Here is a 23,215-nt window from a genome sequence, read left to right on the forward strand (position 1 = left end):
AACCTGTAATTTTTAAGACCATTTCATTTGTAACAAAATGTTACCCAAACAAAACTTCAAAGGAAGAAAAATCCCTGACAACTGAGTAGTGTACTTGTGCCATGGGATTCGGTAAGTCTCAGCTGTCAAGCCAACACATTATTTGTGTCATAAGCCTTTGACTACTGGAAAGAGAGGCACAGAGGACAGCAATCATGTATAAGTTGCAAATGCAGATTAAAAATGTATTAAATTTTATTTTCAGAACAAATTATATTTGATTAAATGGCTTTTAATACTGAATCCCAATTGTCAGACTACTGAAATGATAGACTAGGACCTGACTGATATCTGAGATAAAAAGCTGTAACGATGTGGTCCCCAGCAAAAAAAATGCCAACTGTCTTTAGCTTTTACACAGATAATAAAGTAATAGACTGGTATCTGATATTTTCTGGAAAATATACTCTAGGATGTCAATTCATAAGGTGAAAAACTCACCCATTTTTCACAACATACAATCATACAACTCTGGAAGACTGTTATTCAAGATGTCATAATGGAGAATGAGGAGAGCAACATAAATGTCATAATTACTCTGCCTGCCTTAAATTCTCCCATATAGAAGGGACCATTTGTTGTTCCCACCACTACAGGTCCTAAAGAATATGAATCTAGCAACTCAAGCACTATATCCTATAAATAAAACTGAGCAGTTGTCATTTAACATCTATAAAATACAGTCAACTAAACAGTATCTACATTCATATTTCCAAATTTTGAGCCACTTTTTTTTCCAAGACCAAAGTCAGTTCTGTACACAGCACCATTAAACTCTTCACTTGATGACCCAAGCTGCTCAGCTTTAACAGAGCCAGGCTGCTCATGTTCTAAGAACCTAATCATTTCATATTTTAAGGACTTAAGCAACTCATACACAAGTAATCATGTAACCTCAGCTTTAAATCACAAGGAGGTAAGCCACTCTCCCCTAAAGGGGGGAGTATGTAAGGCCCCTATCCCATGACTTGCCTTGCCTATCTAGGGTGGTAAAGCTATTCTGGTCTAAGGCAAAAGTAGAAATTTCTTGGAAAATGTGCAGCTCAAGACTGGAAACTGAGTGGCTTACTAATGGTACAGGTAAGCAGCTCTTATCAACTAACAAAGAGTACTTTAGTCTCTTAAAGCTAGGAAACTAGGCATTCTAGCATAGGATTGGCTCAAGTTTGCAGAGCAATCAGCAATGAGAAAGAGGGAAAAAGCATGCTCTTTAAAAATACCACAAAGGAATTCTGATTGCTTCTAAAAGCTTGGCACTTCATGCCTTCAGCTTTGTATTGGCTGGTCTTGGGAAACTGATTGCTCTCTCCACTAGTCAAGTGATGTTTTCATTACTTGACAATACATAAGCTACTAGAACCTCTGCAATCAAACTCTTTCATTATTGCTGCATAAATTCCTGCATATAGGAAAAAATAATTCCCAGCTGCTTTGCTGAGGTGCTCACTGATATGCATGGAGGATTCGCCAAGTGAAAACAAGAGGCATCGGTACAGGTACCAAATCGCCAGCATGGCTTGGGTTTTCAGCTGAAAGTGTATAGTTTGCAAAATGCATTACTTGACAAAAAATGCTCTCTCATCTGCAGCAAGGAAGCCATCTGGGTTGGTTAGTATGACTGAGAGTAGCTCAGATATTTTTGGACTGCAGGAACTGACACTGAAGAATTCAAGGTCAAGAATGAAAAACCAGAAAAAAGGGTTTTCCACTACCACCTTTACCAATTAACACAGACCAATCCATATATGAAGGACAGTTAAGATTAGGTGAACACACCTTTCTGCAAGCTGGACATATAACTTGGGGGCCTCTAGCAACAGATGCTATATAAACATTAAACAATTTACATGGCAACCCTGAGCAATGGCACTGGACCATATTACCACTCAGTATTACTTAAACAGAACTAAGAACACAGAAATAATAAACCAAAAATATTAAAGACCTTTATCACAATGTATATAATATTAATAAAAGGCATAACTAGCCTACACCATAGAAACAAGGTCCACTAAAAATCTGATGAGCTAGAAAATATGTCCTTCAATTGCCTAAAACAGAGAATAAATGTTTGCATAATGCAATTACAAGACACTGTAACAATGTAACATTGCATAATGTGACTGCAACAGACACTGTAACAAAATAACAAATGAAATATGAGTTAGAATTCTCTAGTAGGAGAACCCGCAATTAATGAAAACCAAACAATTTCTAATAAACAAACTACTCCATTATAATTGCTATTATGTTAGCTTCTTATAGCAAACAAAACCTATCCAACTAACAAAAGGTGCTCTTAAATCTAATCCCCCACCTCCCATACAAAAGACAGCCAGATGAAAACTTCCCAAGATAGAAGATCTTATACTGTACGTACTTATATTCCTCTGGTACTACCAGCCAAGGAAAACAGCATGACCAATAGATACTAGTGGGCAATAGTAAGGTCAAATACATACCAAACTGAAGAAAATTTATCATTAGAAATAATAAAAAAAAGCACGAATATGAGCAAAAATGAACAGATAAAATAATTCATGAAAAATTCTCGAGAAAGGGGACAGAAGTGTGCACAAACAAACAAACAACTGAAATGAACAGCAATGATATCCTGATGGCAAAGGTGAAATTCTGACCAGTTGGGGGACTGCCATTCCTCCTCTTTTCCTTCCTTCAGAGTTTATCTGAGTAACCTTTTAATGACAAATGAAATTGTACTCTAAGTTGCAAATTCTTTATCAAACAAAAAAATTATAAGCATTCAGTAGGTTATACTTACTGCTCCTCCCTTCGTTTTATATTCAATCAGAGCTGTTCCTTTCTTTGATTTCTGCTTCATGACCATTGCATTTATGTCGCCCCACTATAAAGAACCAAAATATTCAGATGAGTAAAAATGATATTGTTAAACTACAATAAAGTTTTGTACATACTTACCTGGCAGATATATACTTAGCTATAGTCTCCGACGTTCCCGACAGAATTTCAAATCTCGCGGCACACGCGACAGGTAGGTCAGGTGGTCTACCTTACCCGCCGCTGGGTGGCGGATGTACGAACCACTCCCGTAAGCTTGTCAGATTTTTCTCTTCCACCTGTCTCCTGAGGGGAGGCTGGGTGGGCCATTAATCGTATATATCTGCCAGGTAAGTATGTACAAAACTTTATTGTAGTTTAACAATATCATTTTTGTACATGAACTTCCCTGACAGATATATACTTAGCTGATTGGCACCCTTGGTGGAGGGTAAGAGACAGCTCAATAATACAGGTAAGACGGGAAACAACTAATGTTGTAGGATATAAAAACCTTGGTTCTCACCTTTTCAGGATGAAGACTTCATAGATACTATCTCTGAGTCTGCATTGCCTGGAGAGCTACAGCTAGGACGTGACCTGATGCTGAAAGACTCTCGGATCTACCACTGGGATATGTGATCCCCTATTGTGGTAGAATCCAAGTCGGATGCTGTTAGAGGGACCTTGTCCGCTTACTAACAGATCCTTACCACTACCTCTGCAAGGAGCCAAAACCCACCAGACCACCTAACCAAAATACAAAGGGTTAATATTACGACAAAAAGAGGTGCCTCCTGCAACCTCTTTCAGACAACCAAAAACAACAATATAAAATATAGGGTAACATATAAAAAATTTACACAGGATAAGTTTCAGCTCCCTGCCCCAGCACCGAATCCGCCGATACGAAAGGACCCAAGGCGAAGCATTTATCATATGTGATTTTTACATCACGTAGGTAGTGGTTTGCGAAAACCGATTGGCATCTCCAAAAGTCGCCTCCATCAAGTTCCGCACAGACATATTTTTTCTGAATGCAAGCGAAGTTGCGATGGCTCTCACCTCGTGATCTTTCACTTTCAGTAGTCTAAAATGATCTTTCCTTACAGCAACATGTGCCTCTGTAATAAGGCTTCTCAGAAAAAAGGAAAGAGCATTCTTCGACATGGGCCGAGTGGGGTCCTTTACGGAGCACCAAAGCACATCTTGATTAGCCTTAAGGTTGTTCCTTCCTCTTAAGGAATACTTCATAATTCTCATAGGGCAAAGAGTTCTTTCGAGGCTCTTCCCCTACTAGAAAGATAAACTACGAACTTCAAAGCTCCTGGGCCAAGGGCGTGATGGGTTTTCATTCTTTGCCAGGAAACTTGGAAGAAATGAACACACCATTAGAATCTTCCTTAAACCCTACATTGCCTCAATAGCTTGGAGCTCACTCACTCTCTTAGCTGTAGCTAGGGCCAAAGAAGATAGCCTTCTTCGTCAATCCTTGAAAGAGGCTAAGCATGGAGGTTCGAATCTAGACGATCCAAGGAATTGTAGGACTACGTCTAGATTCCAGTTCGGTACTACATGAGGACGCTTAATGGTTTCAAATGATCTAATAAGATCATGCAGGTCCTTATCATCGGATATATTTAAGCCTCTATGCCGAAATACCGCCGCAACATACTGCGGTATCCCTTAATAGTTGACACAACCAGATGACATTCTTCTTTGAGGAAAATAAGGAAATCCGCAATTTGGGTCACAGAGGTACTGGAAGAGGAAATGTTCTTCCTCTTGCACCAACGTCTGAAGACATCCCACTTTGACTGGTATACACGCAAGGTGGAAGGTCTCCTCGCTCTTGCGATTGCTTTAGCAGCTGTTGCTGAAAAGCCTTTCGCTCTGACCAAACTTTGGACAGTCTGAAACCAGTCAGACTGAGAGCGAGGAGATTTTTGTGGTACTGTCGAAGTGGGGTTGTCTGAGTAGATCGCTCCAAAAGTTAGCGGGAGCGATCTTGGAAGGTCCACCAACCATTCCAGTACCTCTGTGAACCATTCTTGGGCCGGCCAAAAGGGTGAGCGGATTAAGGTCATTCGCGTTGAATCGGACTCTACGAACTTCTTGATGGTTATCCCCAGGATCTTGAAGGGGGGAAACGCGTAGACGTCGAGTCCGTTCCAGTCTAGAAGAAGAGCATCTATTGCTACTGCCTCTGGATCTGATATCGGAGAGCAGTAAGGATCCAGCCTCTTGTTCTTTGACGTGGCAAAGAGGTCTATGTGTGGCCTGCCCCATAACTTCCACAGGCTCTGGCATACATCCGATGAAGGGTCCACTCTGTGGGAAGGACCTGATCTATCTGCTGAGGAGATCTGCTCTTACATTCCTTTCTCCCTGCACGAACCTGGTAAGAAGCTTGATTCCTCTTTCTTGCACAGAAGAAGGTCTCTTGCTGTCTCGTACAGGGAGAAGGAATGCGTCCCCCCCTGTTTCCTGATGTATGCCAGAGCTGTAGTGTTGTCCGCGTTGACCTGCACTACCGATCTTCTGACTTTGGGCTCGAAAGCCTTCAGAGCCAACCACACAGCCATCAACTCCTTTCTGTTGATGTGCCAGGCTACCTGGTCCCCCACCCAGGTACCTGACACTTCGCTGGTTCCCAGAGTTGCACCCCACCCCATGTCCGACGCGTCGGAGAACAACACCAGGTTGGGGGTCTGTGATTGAAGAGACAGTCCCTTCGCAAAGAGGTTGGGATCTGTCCACCATAAGAGATGTTTCTTGATGTCCTGGGATAACGACAGGGAGAACGTCAAATCCTGAGAACGACGACTCCCATTCCGATGAAGAAAGAATTGGAGTGGTCTCAGGTGCAACCTTCCTAGGGAAACGAATTGCTCCAGAGAGGAGCGTCCCCAGCAGACTCATCCACTCCCTCACTGTGCATACTTCTTTCCCTAAGAAGGTTGTTACTCTCTCGAATCCTCGGGCTATCCTTTCCTGCGAGGGAAAAGCCCGAAAAACTCAGAGAGTTCATCTTGTATCCCGAGATACACACACACTTGCTCGGGAATTAGTGATGACTTCTTGAAATTGACGAGAAGTCCCAAAGCCTTCGTCCAATTCTAAAGTTACTTGTAAGTCCTTCAAACAACGATCTTCTGAATTGGCCCTTATTAGCCAATCGTCGAGGTACATGGATATCCTCACCCCTTTCAAAATGAAGCCATTGAGCCACATTCCTCAAAAATCCCACCCCGTGAACACTTGAAGGGGCCGTCGAGAGGCCGAACACAGAGCCCTGAACTGAAAAAAATTTTACCCCCCCATCATGAATCTGAGAAACTTCCTCGAGGAAGGATGGATCGGTACGTGGAAGAAAGCGTCCTGTGTAAATCCAAGGAAACCATCCAGTCCCCTGACGAAGTGCTGCCAGCACTGATGAAGGCGTTTCCATCGTGAACTTCTTCTTTTCTACGAAGAAGTTCAGGGCGCTTACATCCAAAACACCGGTCTCCATCCCCCTGAGGACTTCGGAACTAGGAAAAGGCGGTTGTAGAAGCCCGATGAATGATGGTCTGTCACTAGTTCGAGTAGCCCCCTTCTCCAGCATCTGATCTACTGCTAGATGGAGAGCTTGATTCATGATGGGGTCTCTGTACCTGGCCGTCAGTTCCCTTGGGATGGCCGTCAAGGGAGGTCTTTCGACGAAAGGGATGAGGTAACCTCTCCTCAAAATAGAAAGGGTCCAAGGATCCGCCCCTTTTTGGGCCCAGACTTCTGCAAACTCTAAGAGTCTGGCGCCCACCGTTGATTGAAGGACTTGCAAGTTATTTGGGGGCTTTAACAGACTTGGCGAAAGTCTTACCCCTTCTTGAAGGTCTACGACCTCTAAACGTAGAGGTTCTTGATGAAGATGCCCCTCGAAAGGGTTCTCGAACACTTGCCTTTTCCTTCTTAGCCTTGGTAGGGAAGGAAGGGCGAGGTTTCTTGCCGACTGTGCCAAAAGGTCCTGGTGGCTTTGGCCGAAAGTGACCTCGAAATGTCCTGCACTCGATGTTTCGGGAACAACTGAGTAGACAGAGGAGCAAACAGCAAAGAAGACCTCTGAGCATGGAGACCGACTTCGTTAAGAAGGAACAATAAACCGACCTCTTCTTCACGATCCCGGCCCCATAAAGGGAGGCGATTTCACTCGCTCCGTCTCTTACCGACTTGTCCATACAAGACAAAACACACATAAGATCTTCTGGCGAAATGACTCTGGCACTTCAATTTTCTGGCTAGGACTCCCAACGACCAATCAAGGAAGTTAAATACTTCTAGCACTCTAAACATACCTTTGAGCAAATGATCCAATTCATTCATTGCCCAAGTCGTCTTAGCAGAGTTAAGGGCAGTTCTCCTTGTCGAATCTACCAGTGCCGAAAAATCCGAATCAGCCGAAGACGGTAGACCCAATCCTAAGGCTCTCCTGTTTCGTACCAGAAACCAGCGCGTCCTGATAACTTCGAAGGAGGAAAAAGCGAACATCGTTTTTCCCCGCTTCTTCTTTGGAAGCCATCCAGGAACCAAAACTCCTCAGTGCCTTCTTCATAGAAAGAGTTGGCTTCATCCTCACACAAGAAGAACTCTTCGCTGTCTTCGCCGTTGAAAAAGTGAGTGAGGAGAAGGAGGAGCGTAGCGTAAGGGAATCCCCAAAAACTTGTAAAAGTAGCTCTGTAAGCTTCTTGTAAGAAGAGACAGCAGCAGAAGTGTTCGGTTCCTCAAATCCGAACCTTCTAGGACGTCTTCTCGAGGCGAGCGCAGGAAGATCCTTATGTGACGAAGGGATCCTAGCAGGAGTTGAGCGAGAGGTTGGAGAACGCCCTCTCTTAGAAGAGTTCACATCCACTGGAGAACGATGAGAAGATCTGGGAAGTCTACGATGAGACTCCCTCTTCGAGGTATACGGAATCTCAGCCGAAGGAGAGGTAGGGCTCCTACTCCGAGAATCCTCGGAAACATCCACAGGGCGCTTACGAGGAGGCGAGCGCCTCCCCTACTATACTCTATGCGCCTATCCTGAGGCGAGCGGCTGCCAGGAGAAGAGCGCCTATCGAGAGCAGAGTGCTTTGCGCGGCTCTCCATACCTGTCCAGTTGCGTACGATCAACGGAAGTCCGACTGGAAGGCGAAATGTGCCTACTAGGAGAAGGCTGCTTGCGAGACTCTTGACGTCTAACAAGAGGGTAACATTCAGGAGAAGGGCGCTTCAAAAACTAACGAGCGCCTACTTGGAGAAGGGCGCTTCCGGGATTCCTGGTGCCTACCAAGAGACAAACGGTCAGGAGAAGTGCGCCTAGAAGCGGGAGAGCGCCTACACGGAGAAGGGCGCTTGAAAGACTCTTGTTGTCTGCCCCTAGGAGAATAATCAGGAGTATGACGCCTTAAAAGAGACGAGCGCCTACTAGGAGATCTATGTGCAGTAGGCTCTTGGCGCCTACCTTGCGGGGAGCGGCTACAGTAGGCCGTCTATCATGCACACGACTCCTACCAGACTCTAGATGCCTGTCAGGAGAGAAGTCACGATCCGACACTCGAGGAGAGTGACATCTGGAAGAAGAACGCTACTTGTATAAGGGCGCCTTCTATATCTTCGAGGCTTGCTGAGGGAGAAGTTTCACGCGAGGGGAGTTGCAAAGAAATCGCGTGATGAGCAGGTGCGTGCGCTTACCGGAAGCGGGAATCCAATCTGAGAAAAATTCTTTCTCCATAGAGCGTCCTACCGATGTTTGGCGTCTTGAAATCGAGAGAGAGCGAGCGAGCGACGCTCAGCGAGAGTGGGCGCTCACTCGAGCGAGGGCGCTCACGCGAGCCCCCCCACCTTCATACGAAACCTCCCCATAGTAAGGAGAACGATCCTCTGAAGAGCGGCGCCTAGATCTCTTGATCGGAAGAGAAACGTCCTTCTTCCTACGTGATCTAACTGCTAGAGAGTCTGCTAGCGCCGTGATCTGAGCTTGAAGTCCCGCGAGTACTCTCGTAGGAGAATCTTCTTGTTCTTCCTCGGAAGCAGGCGCCGAGCGCGGAGCGCGAGAAGAAGAACGATCACAGGATTTCTTGGGTTTCTTCGCCTCCACCGACGATTCTTCCGGAAAACCTCCGGACTAGAAAGCCAAAGGACTGCAGGGAGCCTTCCAAGCCCTCTTCAACGGGCGCGACGCATCCGGGGAGTTCCAACCTCTCTTCGGAGAGGGAGACGACGAAGAGGAGAAGCATTGGCGTAGGAGCTCCTTCTTGTAGCGATCCGAGGCAGCCTGGGAGCGTACTTCAGGATCTGCCGAGGGGACGCCTGACCGGTGGGGGCTCTCCCTAGCCCTCCTGCGGCTTTCGACTTTCCTACTCCACTGGAACTGGGAGTCTGGAAGAGGTCTAGGCCTAGAGGCACTAAGGAGCCGTCAGACGCACCCTCCACAACACTGGGGACACTGCACTGATCACTAACACTCTCCTTACCTTCCAACTGACGAATCTTCTGATCCATAGAACGATTCTTGGCTTTCAGAGCTGCCGCCTCCGAAGGCGAATCTTCGGCTTCGGTGCGGGGAGCGGGGCTGCAACTTGGGAAGAAGGTTCTAATTCTACGTTAGTACTATTAGGATCCACATCCAACTCACTCATTCTAGATCTGCTAGAACTTCTAGAGGAAGCCTTACGCACTCTATCACGTTCCAACTTCCTAACATAAGAAGAGAGAGCCTTATATTCTTCTTCATTCAATCCCTTACATTCATTACAAGGGTTAGCAAAAGCACATTCATTCCCCTGCATTTCATGCAAACCGTGTGGGGGTTGGGGTCTACCGAAGCTTTTCGGCAACCTCACCTACATCCTTCATTCACGCGCAAACCCTAAACAAAACCGAAGTTTTAACTACCGATTCTAGATCAGACATCGTTAAAGAAAATCAAACTCAAAATCAAACCGGTCCACAATCAGCGTATGCCAAGCCAAACAAAGCGAATACGTCACCAAAAGAAGTCCAAATTAACTCCAGGCAAGCGAGAATCGAAAAACTATCGAGAGGAACCGACAACAGTTGTTATCGTTCCCGCGACAGAGAAAAATCTGACAAGCTTACGGGAGTGGTTCGTACATCCGCCACCCAGCGGCGGGTAAGGTAGACCACCTGACCTACCTGTCGCGTGTGCCGCGAGATTTGAAATTCTGTCGGGAACGTCGGAGACTATAGCTAAGTATATATCTGTCAGGGAAGTTCATGTACAAAAATCAGCTGTTGACATTATCTTTTCATTATTACCCTTCAAAACAAATGAACAACTTAAATAAAGGACTAATCTATCAAACTAAGAAGTAATGATATACATATCTACATGTTACTATGGTATTACCAAAACAGGACATTACCTTACCACTTTAGGTAGTATAATGAAAAAAATAAAAAACCATAAAAGCACAAAAACTCATGACAAGCTGACAGGACTGTACAGACTATATATAATGCTGAAGGTTAGTGTTCAGAAATGTTTTAACTGCCTCTTCATAAGTGCAGGTCTGCATGTATTTGCGATGGTTTTGCCTTAGCAATTTTGTATTCTTGAATATTTGCTTTTAGTAAAATAACTTTTATCCAATTCTCCTGCCCTTATACTTTCTTCCCTCTATAAGTTTGATTTGGTGAGGTACTACTCTTGTTCTTTATTTTTTGTCCTTTTTCCTTTGCACTGTGCTTTTCAGTTTAATGTTACAACTGATGACTGGTCTTTCATCAATCTTTTCATTAATCTAACCAAGCATTTACATTTTTAAGATGGTTTCACTTAATTTCTAAATATATGTGTGTGTGTCTATACATACACAAGTATCATGGTACAAAATAAAACAGTGTACATTTTGTGGAAGCACACTCTCTCTCTCTCTCTCTCTCTCTCTCTCTCTCTCTCTCTCTCTCTCTCTCTCTCTCTCTCTCTCTCTCTCTCTCTCTCTCTCTCTTTCTTTGGTACAGTACTACAGTATTTCTAATGACATTCATTCAATACAATACAATATACTGTATTTAATACAGTAATATAGCATCATATATCTATGTACATTTTTCAGTTTATATATATTACAGCACTGGCAGGAAATAAATTAAAATAAATGAGGTTGATAACCTTAGTGTTTACTGCTTGAGACAAGTGGAAAACAGTGAATTCCTCAGGTTGCTGAAATGAGACGATAGTCAAAACACTCCGATGACACCAGGGAGATCACAGGCGCACAAATGACCTGAATAGCGGAAAGATCAGGTGACTGTGACATCAGAGGTCAAGCGCGTTCACATGAAATGGAAAATGCATGTACATGGGAACAGATAAGACATTAGCGTGCATACATTCATACGTCCATTAGTAGCAGTAAGGGCATATGTCCATGAGGGCAAAAGAGATCAGATATAACCCCAGTATGGGACCTTATTAATGGATTAGACAAGAATGTGTGTGGTAACCCAAAAACTGGAAGGCATTAGAAAGTCCATCAAAAAGTAACGTGAAAGAAAGACTGAAAACTTTGAACAGTGACATTGATTTCAGCTTCTAGAAAGGAGAAATGCAGAGGAACACTTAGAATGATTTACAGGACATTTATCCATTTAATTTTTTGGGTCTTTTCAGTGTCTGATAATTGTGGTTTCTTTTTCAGGATGGATTCGGCTGTCGCTACCGAACAATGAATTCTCTAGACTTTACCTGACATTTATTTGATAGAGACTCATGGAGTTATTTGACAGTGAGGATAAGTGGGAGTAGTTCTATCCATTATGATTACGTAGAAGAGTAATGGTGTTTTAATGATTTTTGGGATTTCTTTGATGCATTTTATTTCATTTTCATATTAGCTATTTTGGGGAAATAAAGATTCTATTTTTTTGTATAGCGAGAGTTTAAATTTGCCTAAGATTTAATGATTGATTTTCAGCTGGCTACAGGGATGGCAGACGATGGCAGCATCGAAGGTAGGTCAAGCTATCTGATAGGAGTTCTGCCTTTTAGTTAAATGGGGTCCTTTTGACCCCATAACAGTGGTGGCAGACAGGAAAGGCAATCAGGCCTATGGATCACGTTTCCGAAGCGACTGGGGATTATATAGGAATAGGGGATTAGGTAGATTTTAGGAAAAAGGGATAATAGTTTGTATTTTTTGGCAACTGTCCCTCTATTGCTGACGAGGTAGCTTAAGTCAGCAAGCATCTGTTCATTGGAGAACAGCCTCCCAAGGCAGTGAGGTTGGAAAGAGTCTGTGGCTATGATGTGTGTTGTAAATGCAGCGGAAATTATGGTGTAATAATTACGATGGGGGGGGGGGGGGGGGGGGGGGGGGGGGGGGGGGGCATTTTACGGTGATTATCAGTGTATTAGTTATGCACGGTTCCATGTATACATAGGCGCTAATGTGGAAGCAGACGACTTCACCATATTCAATGTGCCGTTCCTTAATGAAGGCGTGTTAAATATTTCCTTTTATTTTTTTTGTCAAAAATTTGCTCATAGGTGTATTTCATTCTTATTTTTTTTTTTTTTGCTGTTAAGGGCAATGCATAGGACCATACGGCATGATGTGTTCCATGTAAGAGTGGGTAAGATGTAGACAGTGCTAGCCGAGCAGCAAACATACAGGAAATACCAAGTGAGAAGTGAAGACCTGTCCCTCATTTTCTTTCTCTCTTGCCTCTTCCCATTTTCTGTTGGGTGCAATGACACATATTTGACCCTGGCTGTGAAATTATCATGGGAATCTTCTCCCGCAGACCCGAGAAACATTTATGGGAAAATACTGATGTGTTGGGAACTGGTATATGCATTTTTATCTTTTTGGGATGGTGACTGATAGATTGTTCCTTCTGTGTTGGTGATTTGTGAGGGAAACAGGATAAACATTATTGATGTTACTGAGGTTGGGGCAAATACTTAACATTAAGAAAGACAAAATGGGTGACGCAAATAATCAATGGCGGTCAAACTTTGGCGCACAAGGTAACAAATATTACAGCTGGGGTTTGTTCCTTTCAGGGCATTGTTGATGGCGTTCTATCCCAGCCAGTGCAAATCTTTATTGAGGAAGTGAATAACTACTTAAATGCCAAAGGAATTCAAAGTGATCCAGAGGCATTCACAGAGGCAAAATCCTGGTTAGATTTCAATAAAGGGGATTTAGCCTAACACTGCCGTAATTCCAATACACAAAATGCTGGTCATGGACCGAATTACAAGTATTTCTGAGGGCAGCCTATGGAACAAAGGAACACGGAGATGTAGTGAGAGACCTAAGATGTTTTTACAAGATTGGGGAAGGTAATAAAAACCTGGTTGAGTACAGTTCTCAACTTTTTGACTCAGCGGGAGAATGGATACAGAAATTGAAAAATTCCACATGGGCAAATGGGAATATCTCACTTAACAACTTACAGAAAATGATGCATTTATCCCAGCTTCTACACGATGTCCTAGACGCCATTTTAGATAGTTTTGATGAAAAGATTGAACCAACATCAGATGAGGAACTGATTTATTCTAAAATTCAGAAACACGTCCAAATGTCCCACAGTGGATAGTACATTTTCTGGGCTCAGCTCGTGTCGCTGCGCGAAATATCCTTGTATCTATTATTTCTAGGGTAAATGTACTAACACATACCAGAGAATAAATAAATAAAGAAAAAGGTCAGTACAACTGACTCGCTCACCCTCCAAGAGGGTGTCGGTATGAACACTATGGCGAGTGAGACCACTACCACGAGCCAAATGCCAATAGAATTCTCCCACTACAAAATCCCCCCAAGAGGAGAGCCGACCCACAGAGTGGGCAGCAACTACTACTACTCCATCCCATGCTCCCGACTGCTGCGCCTCTGGTGGACATCCTTTTCAGTTAGCGCACACGATACACACGTGCCCTTTTTTACTCTGTGTTTTTTGTGCCCTTTTCTTTGGATTTCTTTATCATGGAGCGTGCAGCCATCGCAGCAGCTAAGTTAAGTACTCAGTGTTTATTGCTATTTGGTTTTTTCCGGCCCTGAGCCCGTATTTGCCGTTTTTTAGGTATAAATACGAACTCTAGGTCGGAAGCATGGCAGCATGGTTCTGCCTCGTGGTGGGTTCGTTCTTGGTCGCCCATACCCAGAACATCCCCTTACTTAAGTACGCTCTATTTAATCATCCGCTTTTGTTCGGGTACGGTCTACACGGTTTTGTCATGCATGCATGTCTTTTACCTTATGTAGGCTCCTTCCATCCAGACCCTAGCCACGGCTCTTAGTATCGGCCTCGGCTAGCTTTGAGTGGTAGACTTTCCTTCGGGTTAGTCGTACACTCCTGGATTTTTTCTCCTACTATTTTGTTTTCTTTCTTTCATAATTATTCATTTGAATTATTTTATATGATATTTGTTCAGGTTAGTTAGGCGTCTGGCTTTGCTTAGCCTAGGTTGTGGCCCATAGGGTGCCTATATGCTACCGCTCTTCAGTTCGGTTGCTTCCTGATAGCATACTCTCTGATCCAGCTGGTTATGTTTCTAGGCTTTGTTGTCCATTGTTTTGTACTTACCGCCCCATGGTCACTACGTGATCACGGGGCGGCAGCCAGACGCCTGTCCAGTCACCTTCCCCCCCTCCCGCTCTTACCCATAAGAGTCGGGGGGGTGGGTCGGTCTGCCCATGCTCGCTCCGCATACCCGACCTGCCTCCCTCGCCTCCCTCTCTCCCCCCAGGCGGAGGGAGTAGAGGGACGGGACAGACCCAGACTGGACTCGACCTCTCCGGCTTCTCGGTCCGGCCGGATGGTAAGGTGGGGGGGGACTGGCCTTTCCCCCCTCCGTTGCTACTCCGTCGCTCCGTTGCTAGCCCGAGTCTGTATGTCCTCTCGCTCTTTCCCACCTTACTAGGGCTCCTTTACTACCGGAGACCTGGCATCCAGCGGAAAGGTGCTAGTCCACCCAGCAGGGTGGACCGGGGCATACAGTTGGTCCCTTCTAACCACTCCGTCTCGCTGAGTTACGACACTCCGCCACGCACTGGACTTAGTCCGGTACATTCGAGTTTTATAGGTTTAAGATCTATTATGTTAAACTAGTAAGTTTATCTTAAGCTACCTTAAACATCCCCCTCCCTTACCTGTCTCACCGGATCTCTCCGGGGTTATAGCCTATTCAGGCGATAAGGGAGGGGTTATGCCCAAATTTTTCCGAGCTCCGGCATGCAACGGAGTTCTTCTGTCCTTTAGCCTGTAAGTGATAGTCTTTAAGATACTCATGTGTCTTTTCACTTACAGACCACCAACTGTGAGCATCCGGGATGCGCCGCCACACTTCAAGACCCATGTGGACATGAAGTTTTTGCCGGTCCCATGCTCCATGCGCGACTCCGCACGGGGACATCCAGGTCTGGTACCACGAGACGTGTACCATCTGTTATGATCTGGTGAGCCAGCTCTTAGACGGTGGAGTATTCCAACTCCGTTAACTTGTCCTCATTTGTTATAGTGCTTAAGTTTTTACATTAATCTCCCTAACTTAAGATAAAATTCATGGGGTTTTGTAGCCCCTATAATTTTAAGTTAAGCTTTTAAATTGGTTTTAGTTTTAAGTTTAATCTTAAATCTAATCAATACCCTCTCTTCCAGGCTCCGGCTGTGAGGGATACCGCACTGGCAACCCTGCGGGCCTGGGTCGGCGGTTTTGGGAAGAACGCCGCCAAGGGTATGCCCTACATTCTTGAGAAGAAGTTGGCGGTACTAATCTTCACCGGAGGCAAGGCTACAGGCTACGTCGACCCAGCAGAGGCGGCCCCGACTATCGCTTTCATCCAGCAACAGCTGGCTGCCTCGTTGACGGACCAAGGCCAGGACATCTCCTCGGAAGTCGCGACGCTCGATATTAATGTTGAACCTATGGTAGGTGTAGACGACCTGTTGGTCGAGGTAGGTACGTTGGACACCCAAGGGATGCCCTTGGGTGCAACTGGATCTTCTACCCCGGCAACCTCTCCATCCTTCCAAGGCTTTACAGGTAATGAACTATATACTTCTCCTGACGCTTCCGTTAGACCCAAGGTCAAAGGTCAAGCAGTGAAAACCTTGACGAAGACGTCGTCGTCGTCTAAAAAGATGGCGTCGGCGTCATCTTCTTCTCGTAAGTCTCCGGCTAGAAATCCCGGAGCAGAGAGATCTAAAGCTTCTGGGTCCGGCTCTAAGTCCTCTAGGAGTAAATCCTCCAGGGAGAGATCTCATACTCCAGCGGAGTCGTCAGTTCCGCTACCTTTGGTTCCGGTTCCAGGAAGCCACCCCTTCCACCTCCGCAGCAGCTCCGGCTTTGGACTACAACGCTGGTCTGTTGCAACAAGTGGGCGATCTGGTTGGTTCTCTGAAAAACAGCATGGAACAAATGATCTCCCGGTTGTCTGATAGGATCACCTCTCAGGACAACATTATAGCCGGACTGAGCCAAGCTCCACTAGCCTCTTCTCCACCTTTCAGCACAGGGGGAGCCCAATTACCCCCGTATGACTCTCTACCTCCGTTCTCAATGAACAACCCTTGGAGAGTAGCGTCATACGCCCCCTTCCAAGACGGGCTTATCTCTATCCCGGAATGTGGGACTCGGAGGATTGAAGACTTCGAGTTCTACCTGGAAGACCTTCAGCCTTCGTTCATCGGCTACGCCAGGCTCACCGCCTCAGCCATGACTCGGGACGATAAGGTACCAAAAGAGACAGTCCTCTATTCACGAGACCAGGCTCAGAGAGAATGGCTCAGGTGTCTAGAGGACATGGATTGTTCCAACACGAAAATCCAACCTTTTAAGAGTCCGTTTAACGATCTTTACGATGGAAGAGAGTACCCCGCTCCCTTTCTTGACAAAGATCGCGACAACCACCATTCCAGCAGCCCAGAAGGGGGATTCCATGCCTCAGCTGAAGGAAGCAGATCCTACGTCTCCTTTATTTACTTCCTTCAGCCGGTGATTGTGGGAAGATTTACCCAACACCTTCTCAGCTGGCAAACTCAAACCAGACTGTGCTATGGAGCAGTTTGGTGAGAAGCTACCTAGGCTTCCAGATAGCCTTATTCAGGCGGAATTCGATGCCAAATCGCGGTTAGCCAGGTCTATTAATTCCATGGCTATGACCGAGGTGGCTACCATTGCCTATGGGTCGGAGCCACTCTTTAAGCTTCTTACCAAATCTTTGACTCAAACGGTGCAGTCGGATATGTTTGAGTTTCGCCATGCTAGGACGAATTGTAGGAAACATGTCCTACAAGAAGCAACAATTCGGCACGAGCCGAATAAGTTGCTTACGTCAAGCATCTGGGGAGCGGACCTCTTCCCAGAAGCGATGGTGAAGGAGGTTCAGGCAGAGGCTACGAGATTGAACCAAAGCCTTAAAGACCGTTGGGGTCTTACGGCCAAGAGACGACAGGATCAAGCCGGTAAGGGTAAGGCTCAAAGGAACCCAGACGTTTCCAGCCCTACCAGAAGAAACAGCCACGCTTTTCTCAGCAGGTTCCGGCTGTTCCCTTGGTGCAAACAGCCCAACCTTCTACCTCAAAGGCTCAATCGCAGCCGATTTACGTTATCTCCCCTCAGCCTCAACCCTCCACCTCTTACGCTCTCTCTCCAGCCTACAATCAGGTCTTCGAGGGTCAAGCTTCCCAGAAGTATGACCGCTCGGGTAAGGGAGGCAGAGGTAAGCGATCCTTTCGTGGGAGAGGATCGGGAGGTCCCTTTAATAGAGGAAAGCATTTCAGGGGAGGCCGAGGAGGCTACCAAAACCAATGAGGATTTTCAGGTAGGAGGGAGGCTGTTTCACTTTCGCCACCGGTGGAACTTCAGCAAGTGGGCTCAGAGCATTGTGTCAAAAGGCCTGGGTTGGAGCTGGTTAGCGAGCCCACCCCCATCCAGACCTTTCCGCCAACTTCCTTCAAGGAATTGACGGAGTATGCGGAGGATCTCCTTCAGAAAGGAGCTATAGCGAGAGTCAACAGGTTAAAATTTCAAGGTCGCTTGTTCAGCGTGCCAAAGAAAGGCTCACAAAAAAGAAGGGTAATCTTAGACTTGTCCCGCTTAAACTTAGCCATTCGCTGCGACAAGTTCAAGATGCTCACGATCTGCAGGTGCGGACCTTACTTCCCCGTGGGGCCGTCACCACCTCTATCGATCTTACAGACGCTTACTATCATATCCCTATTGCAAGACCACTTCCGTCCGTCATCTGGGCTTCAAGATAGGAGACCAGACATTCTCCTTCAAGGTAGTTCCTTTCGGGCTCAACGTAAGCACCCAGGGTGTTCACGAAGCTGGCGGAAGTAGTAGTTCAACAACTAAGATCGCAAGGGGTTATGGTAGTAGCGTATCTCGACGATTGGTTGATCTAGGCTTTCAACAGTCGAGGAATGCAACAGAGCAACACTGAAAGTGATTCAGTTCCTGGAATATCTAGGCTTCAAGATAAACAGGACCAAGTCAAGACTCACTCCAGAGTCAAACTTTCAGTGGCTGGGCATTCAATGGAATCTATCCTCCATACTCTGTCGATTCCATCAACCAAGAGGAAAGAAATAGCGAAGTCAGTCAAGCAATTTCTGAGTCACAAAACTGGCGTCAAGAAGAACTCAGGAAAGGATCCTGGGTTCACTCCAGTTTGCATCAGTGACAAACATCCTGATGAAAGCCAAACTGAAAGACCTAACCAGAATCTGGCGCTCACGAGCAAATGTCAGGTCCAGGGACAAATTATCCTCAGTCCCTCTGATTCTACGGAATCGACTCCGGCCGTGGGCGAAAGTCAAGAACTTGTCGGTATCAGTGCCCCTTCAGTTTCCTCCACCAGGGATTACCATCCACACAGACGCTTCATTAAGCGGTTGGGGAGGATATTCCCAGTTCAAGAAAGTTCAAGGAACGTGGTCACCTCAGTTCCGTCAGTTCCATATAAACGTACTGGAAGCAATGGCAGTGTTCTTGACTCTGAAAAGGTTACGTCCGCCAAAGTACTCCCATATAAAGCTAGTCTTGGACAGCGCAGTGGTAGTACATTGTATAAACAGAGGAGGCTCCAAATCACGTCATCTAAATCATGTCATGGTAGCCATCTTCTCCCTGGCGGACAAGTTCAGTTGGCATCTCTCCTCCACCCATATAGCTGGAGTGAGAAACGTCATAGCAGATGCTCTATCCCGATCAGTACCTCTAGAGTCGGAATGGTCACTGGACAACAGTTCGTTCCAATGGATTCTTCAGAGAGTTCCAGGTCTACAAGTGGATCTCTTCGCATCTCAAGCGAACCACAAACTCCCATGTTATGTGGCCCCCAACCTGGACCCTCTGGCCTATGCCACGGACGCCCTGGCTCTAGACTGGAACAACTGGGAGAAGATTTATGTCTTTCCTCCAGTGAATCTTCTCATGAAGGTATTGAACAAACTCAGGACATTCAAGGGTCAAGTGGCTCTAGTAGCCCCAGACTGGCCGAAGAGCAATTGGTACCCTCTAATTCTGGAACTGGGTCTTCGCCCTCTTCGGATTCCCAGTCCCAGGCTCTCCCAGTCAGTACAAACGAAGACTGTGTTCGCTTCCTCAGGGATTCTCAAAACCCTAACTTTATGGATTTCATGAAGTTTGCAGCGAAAAGGGATGCGAATATTGACCCTCAAAATATTCTCTTCTTGGAATCCGATAAAAGAGATTCAACTTGGAGACAGTATGATGCTGCTGTCAAAAAGTTAGCAACCTTCCTGAGAGAATCAGATATTAGGATCATGACAATCAATTCAGCTATATCCTTTTTCAGATCCTTATTTGAAAAAGGCTTAGCAGCTAGCACGATTACGACAAACAAGTCAGCCTTGAAAAAGATTTTTCAATTTGGTTTCAACATAGACTTGACAGATTCCTACTTCTCGTCTATTCCCAAGGCGTGTGCTAGACTTAGACCTTCTGTAAGGCCTACGTCAGTATCATGGTTCTTAAACGATGTTCTAAAGCTGGCTTCAGAAACTGATAATGACACATGCTCGTTTATAATGCTCTTAAGAAAAACTCTATTTTTATTAAGCTTGGCCTCAGGAGCTAGAATTTCAGAACTGTCGGCTTTATCCAGAGATCCGGATCATATTCAGTTCCTTCCCACAGGGGAAGTGCTACTTTCTCCGGAACGTAGTTTTATAGCTAAGAATGAAGATCCTTTGATGAGGTGGGAACCATGGAAGGTACTACCCCTTCCACAAGATGTATCTCTTTGCCCAGTTTCAACCTTACGAGCCTTTCTGTCTAGGACCTCCTCATCCTCATCGGGTCCTCTCTTTAAGAGAGAAAAAGGTGGTACTTTATCTATTAAAGGCATCAGGCAACAAATCCTGTACTTCATTAAACAAGCCAATCCTGACTCTTTTCCAAAAGCACATGATGTCAGGGCAGTAGCCACCTCAATTAACTATTTCCAACATATGAACTTCGATGAGTTGAAAAAGTATACTGGATGGAAATCGCCGACAGTGTTTCAAACGTCATTACTTAAAGTCCTTGGAAGCTCTGAAATTTTCAGCAGTAGCAGCGGGTAACATAGTTTCCCGACTCTACCTAATCTTTAGTAGAAAATCCAGTCCTCCTTTCTACCTGCCTCACCCAACAGTTCGTCTATCCTGCCTTGTTTCATCTACGGTTACCTTGTGTCTTAGCTGCTTTTATGATGATGTGGTGGGTGTCCCTTATTTTTTTTGCTAGGGGCACTCACAATTGATTGTGGATATTGATCTCTTGGATGTCATCCCCTTATTTTTATGCTAGGGGATACATCTTATTTGTAATGGTTACGGGTTTTGTATATTAAGTTATATACATTCCTTTATATGTTATTATTGTTGAGTTTGTTTTGTTCAACTTATTATGTTAATTGCTCTGGATTTCTGATACATATCTTTACACAGATACCATTTTGGTACATATATGCCATATTACCCCTGTATATAGTAAATTACCTTAAGTTAAGAAATATTATTAGAATTAAGTTTAATTTAAGCATATTTCTATTTTGTATCATTGTGTATATGTATCCTTATTAGCAATTATATTCTTTTATTTTATTTTACCTTTTATTTGAGACCTCTTTTTGTTTTGTTGATTTCTGTTTACAATCTTGTGCTATTTCTCTGGTACGATTTCGCGCAGCGACACGAGCTGAGCCCAGAAAAGGGACTTTGACGTAAGGAAAAATCTATTTCTGGGCGATTGGCTCGTGTCGCCAGCGAAATCCCGCCCTACCCATCCCATCGCCCAAGATTGTCTGCTAACTTCAGGATGGCCACCAGAGGCGCAGCAGTCGGGAGCATGGGATGGAGTAGTAGTAGTTGCTGCCCACTCTGTGGTCGGCCTCCTCCTTCGGGGGGATTTTGTAGTGGGAGAATTCTATTGGCATTTGGCTCGTGGTAGTGGTCTCACTCGCCATAGTGTTCATACCGACACCCTCTTGGAGGGTGAGCGAGTCAGTTGTACTGACCTTTTTCTTTATTTATTTATTCTCTGGTATGTGTTAGTACATTTACCCTAGAAATAATAGATTAAAGGATATTTCGCTGGCGACACGAGCCAATCGCCCAGAAATAGATTTTTCCTTACGTCAAAATCCCTTTTTTAATGGGACCGGCCCAAGAGATACAACACAAAGAAATTCAAATTTTCCTTCTCCCCATTTGTGTGCAAAAGTGGAATATAAGAGAGGATTTATGGATCAAGGGCAACAGCAGTTGCATTGTTTCAAATGTAATAAACCAGGGTACACAAAGAAAGTATGTAGAGCCAAATATGCAAAAGTGAAGATCTCTTTTGGCAGTCTTGTCTGTCACAGAAACAGAGCGATGCAAGACCCACAACCCAGAAATCCGGAAGTTATATGAGAACTTCCCAGGCAGGTTACTCAAAGGGGCAAAGAGATGGACAAAATTTTCAGGAAGCTGATCAACAAAAAGGGTACAGATGATTTGTATGTGCCATTGCGGTCTCCTGTGGGATGCCCCAGAGCCCAGGCCAATAGTAAAGGAAACTGGGGGATCCCAATTTTCATTGACACAGGGTCCTCCATGAATTTGTTGGATCATGACCTGTATCAGTCTATGGTCTCCCAATACCCTTTGAAACCCTCAACAAAGATGTGTGTGATGTGCAAGCCCACAGATTAATTACCTTAGGTTTTAGAAGAATATGGCTTACTCTGGGTGATAGAGTGTTAAGAGAACCATTTTTAGTAATAAAAGGTGTTGCGTTGGGCAACAGACTTTTGCTGGGCCATTCTGCATGTAGGTGACACAGGATATCAGTCCATACAGGTGTTAGTGGTATAACAGTTGGGATACCGGGTGTTTTTATTCCATATGTGAGTGTACATAGAAGCGAGGATACAGAGATTAACATGGGGAATACTAGCAGTGATACTGGTGATATTGGTGATCATATTGGTAATATGGGGAATACTAACGGTGATATTGGTAACCATACTGGTGATAGTGGGGATACTGGCTGTGTTAACGGAGATATTGATGATCACGGGGGTGATAATTTTGGCGGCATTAACAATGGTGGTATGGGAAATAACAGCGGTGATACTGATACTAACATTGGGGTTATGGCAGATAGAAGGGAACATACCTATATAAATAACGGTAATACTTATGTGGATATGGAACATGAAGGTGCTATGCATAATGGCCCCAAATATAAAGGTGTTTTATCAGAAGATGTTATCTGAAATCCAGGTACATGGACTATGGTCAAAGCCAGGCAGAGGGAAGTGAAAAGACCCAAAGAGGTGTACATAACTGAGGGTAGTGGGAAACTAAGAGGGGTTATTAGCACTGTATTGGTAAACAGAGTATCAAATACTGGGGTTACATGGGTGGAATTGCTGAATTGCAACGATACATTAGGAAGTATCAAAAGAACACTAATGTGGTAGACCTCCAAGACTGGAGTTGTGATAGTGGTTCAGTGGCTATTGTAAAGGGAAAAACTGAGTTTTCAGATGCAGAAATGCAAATAAGGAAGAAAAAAACTTTAGAGAGCACTTAGCTAATGCAGACTACAAAGAGCATATAGAAACGGTAAGTGAAGTTTTGGCTGAATTTGGAGACTCTGTGAGTAAATGACGATAAAGTCAAAGCAATTACAGATTTTCCTGTCCCTGAGACAAAGAAGCAAATTAGGTCATTCCTAGGGATGGCGTCGTTCTTCCGCGATTCGTAAAAGGTTTTTCTAACATAGCAGCTCCTTTAACAGATGTGTTGCAGGAAGATATCCAATTTTATTGAGGAGAACCACAGCAAGTAGCTTTTCAGAAAGTTAAGAACACATTAATGA

At 44.8% G+C, this 23,215-nt stretch overlaps 1 protein-coding gene across 1 annotated transcript in view; it reads right to left on the reverse strand.

The window, feature by feature from the left end:
- The window catches only part of LOC135219224 (dnaJ homolog subfamily C member 17-like), a 158,027-nt gene that overhangs the window by 31,989 nt on the left and 102,823 nt on the right, over positions 1 to 23,215 (reverse strand). Inside the window, exon 7 of the mRNA XM_064255809.1 lies at positions 2,822 to 2,905. Coding sequence (XP_064111879.1) covers positions 2,822 to 2,905 — 84 coding nt within the window. The remainder of the gene's footprint in view (positions 1 to 2,821; positions 2,906 to 23,215) is intronic.

The sequence above is a fragment of the Macrobrachium nipponense genome, chromosome 1 (assembly GCF_015104395.2).
Source record: "Macrobrachium nipponense isolate FS-2020 chromosome 1, ASM1510439v2, whole genome shotgun sequence".
NCBI lineage: Eukaryota > Metazoa > Arthropoda > Malacostraca > Decapoda > Palaemonidae > Macrobrachium > Macrobrachium nipponense.